The sequence below is a fragment of the Antedon bifida genome, chromosome 5, assembly GCF_963402885.1.
Source record: "Antedon bifida chromosome 5, ecAntBifi1.1, whole genome shotgun sequence".
Lineage (NCBI taxonomy): Eukaryota > Metazoa > Echinodermata > Crinoidea > Comatulida > Antedonidae > Antedon > Antedon bifida.
The window spans coordinates 15,754,201-15,766,697 of record NC_136230.1 but is presented as its reverse complement, the minus strand read 5'-3'; the positions used below and the strand labels follow the sequence as shown (position 1 = coordinate 15,766,697).

At 29.8% G+C, this 12,497-nt stretch overlaps 2 protein-coding genes across 3 annotated transcripts in view; both read left to right on the top strand.

Moving 5' to 3' along the window:
• Positions 1 to 862: 862 nt before the first annotated feature.
• Positions 863 to 9,298, top strand: LOC144842395 (uncharacterized). The gene is made up of 12 exons (XM_078698841.1): positions 863 to 994; positions 2,905 to 2,995; positions 4,158 to 4,193; positions 4,530 to 4,781; positions 5,383 to 5,548; positions 6,137 to 6,240; positions 6,530 to 6,649; positions 6,807 to 6,920; positions 7,381 to 7,556; positions 8,489 to 8,578; positions 8,853 to 8,982; positions 9,246 to 9,298. The coding sequence occupies exons 1-12, from the start codon at positions 893 to 895 to the stop codon at positions 9,296 to 9,298; spliced, it is 1,434 nt and encodes a 477-aa protein (XP_078554967.1). The 5' UTR covers positions 863 to 892.
• Positions 9,258 to 12,497, top strand: part of LOC144842635 (uncharacterized) — a 298,292-nt gene continuing 295,052 nt past the window's right edge. For both annotated transcript variants that reach the window (XM_078699119.1, XM_078699118.1), the window contains exons 1-6: positions 9,258 to 9,494; positions 10,033 to 10,218; positions 10,590 to 10,745; positions 10,832 to 11,113; positions 11,615 to 11,695; positions 12,051 to 12,267. In XM_078699119.1, the coding sequence (XP_078555245.1) occupies positions 9,303 to 9,494; positions 10,033 to 10,218; positions 10,590 to 10,745; positions 10,832 to 11,113; positions 11,615 to 11,695; positions 12,051 to 12,267 (1,114 nt within the window). In that variant the 5' untranslated portion in view covers positions 9,258 to 9,302. The remainder of the gene's footprint in view (positions 9,495 to 10,032; positions 10,219 to 10,589; positions 10,746 to 10,831; positions 11,114 to 11,614; positions 11,696 to 12,050; positions 12,268 to 12,497) is intronic.

Genomic DNA, 12,497 nt, shown 5'->3' with positions numbered 1-12,497 from the left:
CGGCTCTGACAGAAAACTTTGAAAATAAACAAATAACCAATAATAAAAAAATCTTATTTTCTCTTTTTTTCAACCGTATCATTTGTAATGATTTCTTGTAATATTTCTAGTTATAAATTGTATCTATAATTAAGGGCTGATCCTAAATTATGTTGCTATTAAGTATAGTGGGTGGTTGTCCTAGGAATAGTTGTCCTAACATAACAGGGTAATTTTCCTATAATGGAGTGATTGTCCTACAGTACAAGAGCGGTTGTCCTAGTGAGTAGTTGTCCAGAGGGTAGTTGTCTGGGTGTAAAAGACTTTTACTTTTATATGATGATATTGTAACTACTATAAAGTAGCTTTGCATCAGAGAGAGCTAAGTTCGCCAGACTGTGACAGTGACCTCCTCTGATGTAATGTACTCAATTCTCATTACATTGAACAACTGAGTTCCACCTGAGAAATTCTTTGGTGGAGTCGAACCCATGACTTCAGCCTGGTATTCATAGCTCTACTCACCACTAAGTTTGTGCTGATGTCTAGGGTTAGATTCCAGTACCACCACCATTATGTTGATAATAATGTAACTACTATGAAGTAATGTTGCATCAGAGAGCCATTTTAATAATTGTTAAGATGTTTTGCAAACACTCGTGAATACATTCCCAAATAATTCTCATGTGGGACTTGAACCCATTAGTTCCTGAACTGTTGTGTATCCCAGATTATTAGGGTCCCAGAGCCTAAAAATTGTTCTATCCTTTTCATTGTCTATCATTATATATCCTCTACACTACTTTAATATGTTGGTGGTGCCATTAATTATTTTTGTTAAACTTATTTAAAATATATGCAGTACAGCAGCACTTTATTTTATTTCACTTTTTACTAGAATGGAGACAATGCTATGCATCTATGTGCTCGAGCAAATATCCTGTATGAAGAACACAGGAATACTTTTGTGTTCTTCATACAGGAAGGACATATGGACATTTACAATAAAAACAAGGTTAGTTTGTTATTAAGTACTGTAATAAAATTATGTTCTATTCTTTTTTTACGTTATATAATAAATAAGGTTTATTATTATCATTGACAATAATTACAGGCTACTGTTTTCTTGTCTGATCCTCGAGCAATCTATTGACCATCCACCATGTACCTGTATATTTGTTTGAATATTTGTATGAATATTAAAATGAAAATGATACTCCCAAACAAATGGTATAGTGATTAATATTCTTTTTTTTTCATTACAGTAATTACATTGTATTGTTAAATTGTAAATCTGAATTGAATTGATTATAATCACAAATTTAAACAGAACCATGCTTCCCTTATTGCTACTTTTCTCATATTTTACTAAACTGTAAACTGAAGTATTATACATAATTAAATACATATAATAAATAATGAAAGTACATTAAGTATTTGTTTCTTGAAATTTTAGTTGTTGACATATCATTTGATATTAAATGTATCCTCTCAGTTGCTCATTATATATAAATATTAACAATTTCCTAATTTATTTCAGCTGGATGTACAGTGTCCAAACAGGTTTATTTTGAACTATTTGTAAGCTTTGAATTTAAAGCAAAATGATGTTTGTGGTCAAATTGTTAAGTTAATCTAATCTACTTTTACTTAACCAATTCTATTTTTCTGTTTAAATTGTTACATACAGTTCTTGGGTATAATGCCTTTCCTCCTCTTTTTAGTCAGGTAAACAATTTTGTTGTTGTCAAGATACGGCTTTCCTAGCCCAGTTACTCCTCCTATCCAGTAAATGAACCACCAGATATAATATTGCACACATTAATTTTTCTTACGGCAATAAGATATGGGTAAAAATGCTTAGCTAGGCTATAGTAGATCAGGTTCACTGCTACTGTAAAGTAAAAGAAGCTCAATCACCTAGCATCAAGTTAATTGAGACTAGCCAAACAGCTATTTTTATTTGTTCGTAACATTTTTAATAAATAATTATAGAAATACTATAGAAATTAAGTTATTTGGACAACACACATTTCTGTCAATTATCAACAAATTTGACCATTTGAGACTGCTTAGAATGAACACTTTTATTCCCTCTGTCTAGGAGGTTATGTTTTCGCCCCTGTATTTTTGTTGTTTGTTTGCTTGTTGGTTTTGTTTATCTGTCAATTCAACTGTCGTCTGAGGATTTGTTTAATGTTTTTCTACTGTAACTAATAAATACTGAGAGATATTTAATCAGAACTTAGTGTTAAAGGTCTGTTACATCTAATTCTTATTTTCTTTTATTTCTGTAATTAAAAATTAGTGTAAAAATTAAGTCAGATTTGGTCAAAGCTCAATAGCTCAGTAATAAAATTTCAGTAATGTCATCAATTGTTTTACTTCATTATAGTTTTTTTTTTTTTTAATGTATAGAAAACTTTTTTACCGCCCCTGTATATTTGTTTGTTGTTTGTTTTGTTTTTTGTGGCAAACTTTGCAACACTAATGATATTGACCCGGAATGTTGACAGAGTTCTAGTTTAAAGGGAAGGCGGTCATAACCAGCACAAAAAAAAATTATTCTTTAAAAAAGTGGTCCTCAGTGGGATTTAAATTAGGCATTCAACCATGGAAAGTTAGATGCATACTTATTTATTACATCAAATGCACATTCACTTACTATGCAGTGCAATTAAGCTATGACACAAAATGTAATGTAGGTAGAGGTAGGTACAGTAAGCCCTCACCAGGTTTGCCATGGTTTTAATAGCAAGATAAAAATTACATTTATATGCTGGAGAAAAATGAAAAGGGGGTTATGGTCTTACAAATTATGTGACATTTTAAGCACACTTAAAATTGTAATATGTTTAGGACTGCTTAGTATAATATATTTTGTAATCACATAATAACATGATATTTATAACCTTTGATTGTTAGGAGGGAAAGTCTGCCTTGGATTGCTATAATGAAAACAGTTGTGATAAATATGATAAAGATCAGAAAAAAGAAATCATTAACATTCTGAAAGGTAAGTACTATGAAACTTAAAACAAAGCTTGGAAAGGTAATAATGAACATAATAAATAAATATTGTGATTGCTTGTTAAAAAAAATAGAAGTAATTAAATCTTAATGATCATGGATTCTTTTATCAAGTAGTAATTGTCAGTCCTTTTATAAGATTTCAACAGTCTTTTTGGTTTTGTTTTACTATACCCCTTAATCAAATATTTACATCTTAGATGAATTTAATTAGACAAGCCTATTCAACTAGAACCCTCCCCATGAAATATCAAGTTTTTAACCTCAATATTGTTATAGATTTATTTGCAGATTTCCTAGATTGCTTAAATCATAGTATATCCTTCTATTCATGTATAATTCTCTTGCTTTTTGTCTGAATTCTTTAATAGTTTAAGTTATAAAGTTATTTTTGTATTTTATCATTTTTATCTTCCGTTTTGCGATGCAATTATACGCTATGTCTATATTTTGGTAATATTATAAAGTAAAGTAAAATAAAACGAAGTAAAATAAAACGAAGTAAAATAAAACAGACTATTGATTATTAATGATAAAAAGCATTGCCTTTTTGCAAGTTTTAAAAAATCCTATTTTTAATTTTAAAATTAAAACCTTCAAACCCTTTGTTACAACCGCTAATGTAGACAACTGGTGGTCACTTACGAGATGTGTGGTCAGTAAGAGTTGTAGTCGATTGTGGTCGATTATGTGAAGCGGTCCCTTATGAGATGAGGTGATCCCTTACGTGAGGTGGTCGATTATGAAAAGCGGTCTTTTAACAGAGATGGTTGCTTACTATGGGTGATCGTTTAGAAATTTGGTTGCTTACAAGAGGTTGAAAGACTGTAGCTAAGTAAAGATCGATGCATTTGCACATGATGACATTTTTGTAAAATATATAACATTTTCTACATTAGCTGGCGATAGTAACTACATAAGCTGGGAGGCAATTTTCGGTACTACATAAGCTGTTGACCGTTTCTACATTAGCTGGTGTTGATTTTTATTTATACATAAGGTGTTGGTGTTTCTATATTAGCTGGCAGTTTTACTACATTAGCGGTGGATTGTTCTACATTAACGGTTGTTTCGACATTAGCTGTTGTTAGCGGTTGTAACACTCTTCAAAATTAACTTTTTTTTACTCATGCATTTTACTTTTTTAGGCGGACCTTTACCATTCATAGATATCACATCATCAGGTATGAATATTCTTCAAAAACCTTTTTACTATACTAGAGGTACAGTTTACACTGATTTGCTAGTTTTTTTCATATTAGAGGTTTGGCTGAAATGTGTGGGGGTTTGTGTGTGTGTTACGTTTTTTAAAAAATGAAAGCGTGTTTGCCAATTGTCAGTAGCAAAGTTGTTAATAATATTTCCTGAAAATATTTCAGCAAAGATTCAATTAAGCCTGTTCACAGTGATTTGGAGACAAACATCTTACTAGACATGCTGGAGCTGTGAACACTGTGTTATATGTATCCCCTTTTGCATTGAATGTTTTACAAATTGTGAGAATATCTTATTTTATTTAGATATAACAACCAAAGAATTAATCAACATAGCCACTAAGGTCTTTGATTGGGAACAACTAGCAGTAAATCTTGAGTTTACCATGGCAGAAATCGATCATTTTAAACAAGATAATTCAGAAAATGAAATTGAAAGGACTTATAACATGCTGGATGCTTGGGCCATAAAATTATCAACTTCTGAGTCCAAGCGTTCGCAACTTGTTAAAGCGCTTAGGAAATGTGATGAAAAAGAGTTGGCAAATACAATTGAAAGTAAGTGAAGACAGCTGGCTGTATGCTAACTTCAAGACTGACTAAGACTCTAACTCTCCCAATAATTGTAGGAGTGTTATCTCCCAATATTTTTGTGATCTCCTGCACTCCTGTTAATATGCTATTTCTCACAATTTTTTGGATAAATAAAGAAAAGAAAATCCTGATAAAGATTATAATAAATGTATGCACTGTTTAATGGTCTAGAAAACTCGGATCTCAGATATATCTGAATTTTCTAGTTGTAGAAAATTCAGATTGTATTCTGCTATTCAGGTTACCACGCTGTTAAATAATATTGAGCTAATATAGTAAATTGAATAATTAAATCAAAACATTAATAAAATTATGCAAACTAACTATAACACTGCAATGAAATATTTTATAAAGGTATACAATATTTTTTTAAATCCCTCTGATTAATAATGGATATATCTGAGTTTTCTAGATCTCAGTTTTCTTGCTTAATAGCCTATGTGAAATAATGGCACTGTATTTTCTGCCAATGTCAGGCATATATTTCAGATACCAATATCTTTAGAATTTCCATGAAAAAATGAAAGTAGGAAATTATACAGTAATTTATTTTGTTTATTTTAAGATATGCATGTTCCAGAGGAGATATTGGTAAGAGGACCTGATGCGGTGAAAGCATTTCAAAATGCACTTGAAGAAGGACAAACAAAGTTTAATCAAGGAAGAACTATTTTTGTAGGACTTGAGAATGTTGGGAAAACTTCTACTATCAATTCTCTTTTAAGAAAAGAGTAAGCACATTATATTATATCGTATCAATTTTTGTTGATTGATTGTTTGCTACTTGCAGATTTTTGTCCTAGACTATAATAGATGTTACCTTATTGGTTTTTTTTAAGTGGTTACATTTTTTTTAAAACTATTTCATTAAACCGCTTAAACTGTTACTGTAGTATCAATTATAAGAATAAGACATTTAAAATATTTTCCTGAATAATTTTATTATTTCATCATAAAATAATATCAAAATACATAGCAAATATCGATGAGAGTGACCATCAAAGCACCCATACACATAGCCAAAATAGCTTAACTATCTTCTTTTTATTAGGATCTTTATAAGTAATCTAAACATAAATAATCTAAATATCACAATGTAAAAGAGTAAAAATATAGTTAATAATTAACATTTACTATTAAAATTGTTGTTTGGTTAAAGTATTTGGCCCTTTAGTGTTCTGGGTATGTTGAGGGTTTAAAATAAGATTATAATGCAACATAAAAACAATGTAATTGCAGTATACCATCAAATTCATTTTGTGTCTCTAGATTTATCAATGCAAACATTCTTTTCTGAATTATATGTCATTTTGCCATAGGTTTAATCCATTGCATATAATAACAGATGCAATGGTTAAAACAACGGTGTGTACACCAGATCCCACTAACAAACAAATGTTGAAAGAAACAACACAGGATATTTGTAAGTATTCACTTTATTCAGATACATGCTCCTGTTAAAAAAATAAAAATAGATGTTTTAAAATTCACCCTGTGACATGCTTTGTCATGTCACAATGTGTTTTTGTAATTTTTTAACCAAATAAGTAAACTGCCATTTTAATATCATATAATTGTTATCCACTTTGACCAAGGAGGATCAATTATTGCAACAATATCATTCAAATGGTTTCAATGCTTTTTAAAAACCAATATGTAACAGTGTAAAATATAATATATATGATTTTATTAACATTTTTGTAATTAAAAAGTTTTAGACATGTATCAGGATGCTGTCACTGATGTCACAGTTAAACAAATGTTGAAAAGTCCACGCCATACAGAAGGATACACATCAATAGCAGGACCATCAAAGAAGAAAACCAAATCTGGTAAAAGACTTTAATTAAAGTTAATTCAAATTTAGTTAAACTTTGTTCTTGTCAAGTTAATTAGATTATAAAGCATGATATTATTAAATGTTAATTTATTATGCTCCTTATTACAACAAGATAGCGTCATCTTCAATTATATCAGAACATTTTTCAGAAAGTAGACATGAGAAAGAGAAAAACCCCACAGGGGCATCAACATCAAAACAGGAAGCCAAATTTGCTGAAACATCAAAAAGTTCAAATCCAATGCCAAGCCCACAAAAAGAGGGTAAATATTTATTTTGAAATGTGCTTGATTGTGCTGTTCATACATAGTAATGATATCAGAAATATTTAAATGATTTAAGGAGCGGAAATTTGATTATAATCATGTGTCTGCTAATGAACATATTATCTTGCAAGTTACTTTGACAGTTAATACTAGTATTTGTATATTGTATGACACTGCAGTACAATATGGTCAAATAAACTCATCACTAAACCATTAATTGGAAAGGATAAGATTTAGATAATTAAATATTGCATTGGAAACACCTTTTCTTTTAACAAAAAAGTTATAGTGTCATCCCGCTCTATATACTCTCCATCTGTCTTGTCTGTTTTTTAAATTATCAAGATTTAAATAAAAAGGAACAGCTTTATTATGATGGATTTCTATTTTGTTTTTTAATGTTGAAATGATATTGAATTAAACTGTTGTATTGTGTATTATTATTTTATCACAACAGAACCAGTGTATGAAGAAAAACTTGATAGACCACAAATTCCTAAAGGGTTCTTGAAAAAAGTTGAAAGCCAACTTCGTTCTGTAAGAAAAGGTGGTGACTCTAAAGTGGATAGCAACAAGTTTGTTATGAACATCTGGGACTTTGGAGGGCAGCCTATATACCATGTGATACAACGGGTAAATTGTATTGATTTATCTAATTTCTTAGTTTTGCCTTTAATTTAGTATGCCTCCTGTTACAATACTACCGAGGTAGTATATTATCATGACATATAGAATAGCCAATCACTGATCACCATTTACCCATAACTTTGTACAGTTCAGTTTGAGACACCATAGAATAAAGATATACTTGCACCTTACTGAAGAGTTTGTACTTATTAATACATATACCTCCTTCTGAGGTTGTGTTGAGATCAGGATCTAGTAATCTAGTAATCTTTTGGCCTTGTTACAATATCAGCACTGACACTCACTTGATTTGTAGTAAGAATCTACCTCCAAGGTAATACAAAAATGTAATCATATGTTGATCAAATATGGTAACAGTATATCAGTTATAAAATACAATTATTATTATTATAATATTATAAATTATTTTAATCTTCATTTAATTGAATACAGTCAACTCAGTCTCTAGTCTCTAATTACCAGAAACCAAAACCAGACTTGAGGTCAAAAAAGTTCCAAATTCTTTTTACCTTCCTTTCTTTCTTTATTTTATTCAATTTTTTACACTTCAAAAATAATACAAGTTATGTGAAACAATGATAACACATTTGGAATATCAGAATTTCTGTAAACCCAAACATATTTTGCCAGCCGAAGGGTGTCCAGTTTTGGAAGATTTTAAATAAAATAGTATTCATTGATGTCTACCATAATGTAATATTAGCATAGATGGATAGCAAGGGGAGAGATGGGGAGAGAGAATGTAATAAAACATTCATTATTTATTAAACCAATGATTAAGATTGTAAATGTTTTCAAGGTGAACATGCAGTTTGTGAGGAAAAAAATAAGTATCAAATGATCAGTTGTGCCAGCATACTGACACATGTGTATAAACGGTTTTAATTAATATTGATAATTATGATTATTTTTAATAGATATTCATGGTGTCTTATGCTGTTGTATGTGTGGTATTTAACCTGAATCAAGATCTTGATGCCCCAGCTAAAGTTCGTGATCCAACAACTGTAAGTATATTTTACAAATTTCAAATGTTCTATGTAATTGTACATAAAAAAAATGTTTCTTTCATGTTATCCTTTACCTTAACAAAAACTGTGCAAATAGCAGGTGCCTGATATATGATTATTGTTATTTCCATTTCCATGATAGTGTTGTTTTTCTATATAAATTGGTGCTGCTATAATTACCACAATAATAAGATAATTTGCCACAATGTTTTTCAAACTACCTGTTTAAGAATTTAAAATGTAAATGTTGTTCATTTTCTTTGTGATTTAGGGAAAAATGTATGAACATCGAATGACAAATCTTGAGATCATTCTGTTTTGGATTCGTTCGGTTTTTGTAAACGTAAGAAAAGGACAGAAAAACAAGATAATGCTGATTGGTACACATTATGAGAGCCTTGGTAAAAATGAACAAGAAAGACAACAAAGGGTACATATGTTATCACATTTTGTTTCATTAAACAGTATATTGTAATTGATTCATTGGAAACAATATGTAGTTTCATATAATAATGTTCCATCAGTTAGGTCTATAATAAAACAAATAAAAGGTATACAAATATCTATGATTTTGCACACATTTTTAATTTGAATTCTTATATTGGTATACTTATAATTTTCCCTTGACTTACGTTTAATTACAATGTGATGTTATTTAATTTAGGTAAAAGCAATAGAGAATATACTTTGGAAAGCCCTGGAAGGAAAACCATTTGAGGACATGGTGTATCAAGGAGAGCTCTTTACCATTGAAAACAGTGTCTCATTTGAAAAGAGCGGTGCTTCTAAAATCATTCTCCAAATACAAAAATTAGTCCAGATGATGATTCTTACTTTGCCAATCAAATGGCTACAAGTACTGCTGGAAATACAACAGTTACGAAAAGACAAACTATATCTACCAACATCTGAGGTTAGAATATGATACATTTATATAAAAAAATTGATTGATGAATGTGTTTTAATAATAAGTGTTTAACATCCATTACATTTGTTTATTCTTAAATCACATTAAAGCATTAAACCCTGTTTTTTTTATTGCTGCATCGAATGGTGTTAAAGTGAAAAAAAAACTTGTTATTGATAGTAACATTAACAGTATCCCTGCTTTGCTGTCTGTGTTAATTGACTGTTTATGGTGAATCTTCAACAAATGTTTATCAAACAGGAATGGTGCAATTGTTTTAGTACCAATTGTGCCATAAACAAAATGAACATTTTGTTTAGAAATAACAATTATTGAAGTAAGTAAGTGGTAAACCTTGAGTTTACTGTTGGTTAGGAAACTTTCAGATTTCAAATCTACCTTGCATGATAAAGTATTATGTCCTATATAAACAACCTTTCAACATTAACGAAATGATTGATAACATCAACAGAAAACCAGTTTGTAATTAATCAACATTTTTGTTTTCATTACATTTTCATTATAATATTTATTTACCTTTTAGATTAATGATTTACTTGCTAGTTGTAAGATAACTGACAGAAAACTGTTTCTTGAATACTTGCACGACATCGGTGAGATTCTGTTCTACCCAGATGACAAGATCCTCAAAGAAAAAATTGTTATAGATTTGATGGGAGTAGTTGACAAGTTCAAAACAATCATCACAGTTATAGATCCCAGCATTCAGGTTTGCAAACGTCACTTCTTTGATTGGTGTCAATCATTGGTGAATATCAGACGTAAACATTGTTTTTCAGTGTGATGGATTTAGCTGTAAAAATGTAATATCTGCCACACAGAGAACGAAATTATATCTTATTAATTCTATTATATTCTAATACTAAAATATATGCTTATAAACGTATTACTGTAGCACTCCCATTAAGGGAAGACCCAACAAAGTGTCCCCTTAATAGATGTTAGCTGTGATGTTAACCTCATTCATTGCACAAGTAAGTTTCAATAAGATTGTCCCAAAGAAGAGGTTTTACTGACCAGAAGAACAGTAATTACTTTGTTGCATTGACAAATTACACTTGTGCTTTTATATTTGTTTAGCCATCTCTGAAACAGCTTTGGAGAAATTTAAATGGGGGTAAACTAGATGAAAGACTGTTGCGGCATATATGGAAGGATGAGTCAGATGAGATGATTATCTTCTTTATGTCTCTGATGCAAACCTTTGGGTTAATGTGTGAAAAAAGGAGTAAAGAGGTATTTACATTTTATTTAAAATATTTAGTTCAATTATTTTTTCATATATTCCATCTACTACTCTTGTTCCATTTTTGTTTCTATAGAATGTTGGACGAACGTTCTATGTTCTTTCACGCCTAAAGCCCCAACGTGATGATACAAAGGCTGTTAAATATGAAGAGAAGCGTGCTATTTCTCTATTTCATGACTTTGATGGCTACCTACCAGATGATCTCTTCCAACGTGTTTCAACTAAATTTATCGAGGAATTTCAAATGGAAGATGTTGAGCCTACATTGTCCTATGAGCATGTAGAACTGCATATTGATGGCCATCATTTTGTGGTTCTAAATGTAGCTACCATCAACAATTGCCGTTTGTTTCAGGTAGACTTAATAAAAATGATGCTATAAGACTAAAAACTAAACCTGAGAAAGTATCATCTTAGGAACATAACTCTAAATGTTTAATTACCTCTAAGAAAAATATCAGTCTAGATAGAATTATAATAGAAACATTATCAGTTTCAGATTTTCAGTTATATTCTCCATTATAGATATAACAATAATAACAGTAAAATTGAAAGAGACTAAAATAAAAAGCAATTTCTTGTACAATATTTCCCTGAACAAAAATTAATATAAATATAAATAAAACACACTAAGCATTACATAGGACAAACAAACAAAAACATGTTGGCAGAAAATCGGTGAAAATATAGCAAATATCTACATTAAAAGGTGTTTTTATCATTCATCTTGTATGGTTATAATATTATATATAGATTATATATAGATTATAGATTTAGTGGCAATTGCTTTTAATAAAAATTAAAGAGAAACAATTATGAAATGAAAATAAAACAAAAATTGATTTTGATATTGCAGACAACAATAGTTAGAACAGACATCATGAATGCTGCTGGCCTTCCTGAAGATGATGATCCAAAACCTAGCATCTGTAAGAAGGTAAGTTAATGTAAAAATAATGTTTATGAGTTGGATATGTAGAGTATTAACAATTTTGATGATTAAAGATAATTAAACAATAATTAATAATTACTTTATTTAAACATGGACAACTTGAGGCTGCAGTGCAAATATTCAAATATGTCAAGCTTTTATTTTTTTCTATTCTAAACAAAATGGATATGTTGCATTTCAGTTGTAAGCGTAAATACTTTTTTGATCATTTATAAAAACTTTTGAATATTACGGTACACATTTCGTTATACTGTAATGTACACTTACAAGTAAAATATTAATGTATTTTTTTTTGTGGGTAGCAATATAATCAACTAAATCAAATTATTCTATTTTCTAGGTACTAACTTTTCTTGAAAAAGAATTGCACTTTTTGAGTGAGAAGAATGCACATGGTGTTAAAGTAAAGATGTACATCCCTTGTATGTGTGGTTCGAAAGGTGAACATACTCATATGCATGTTATACGCAAATTTGACAAAGATGTGTTGCCATGTGGAAGCAGAGGAATGGAAGTGAAACGTTACCGTAATCTGTTTGGAGACATTGTACTAAAAGGTAGAGGATTTGTGTTTGTATTATCCATCAGTTTCACTGCTATAGGTTAACATTTTAAGATGAAGTAAAATAAAAAAAAAACTAAACCCAAACAAAATGAATGAGGATTCAAGTTAACAATTCTTTATTTATTTAAGTATACTTCATGGATATAAGACATTTTATTTGCATCATTCATGTAAAAATTAATATTAATTGTATGTTACTTCATTATAAAAAGTTACGATCTT

Coding starts and splice junctions, on each gene's coding strand:
- LOC144842395 (XM_078698841.1), top strand. CDS start 893: ATGCATCTATGTGCTCGAGCAAATATCCTGTATGAAGAACACAGGAAT. Junction 7,557..8,488: donor TATACCATGTGATACAACGG/GTAAATTGTATT, acceptor TATTTTTAATAG/ATATTCATGGTGTCTTATGC. Junction 8,579..8,852: donor AAGTTCGTGATCCAACAACT/GTAAGTATATTT, acceptor TTTGTGATTTAG/GGAAAAATGTATGAACATCG.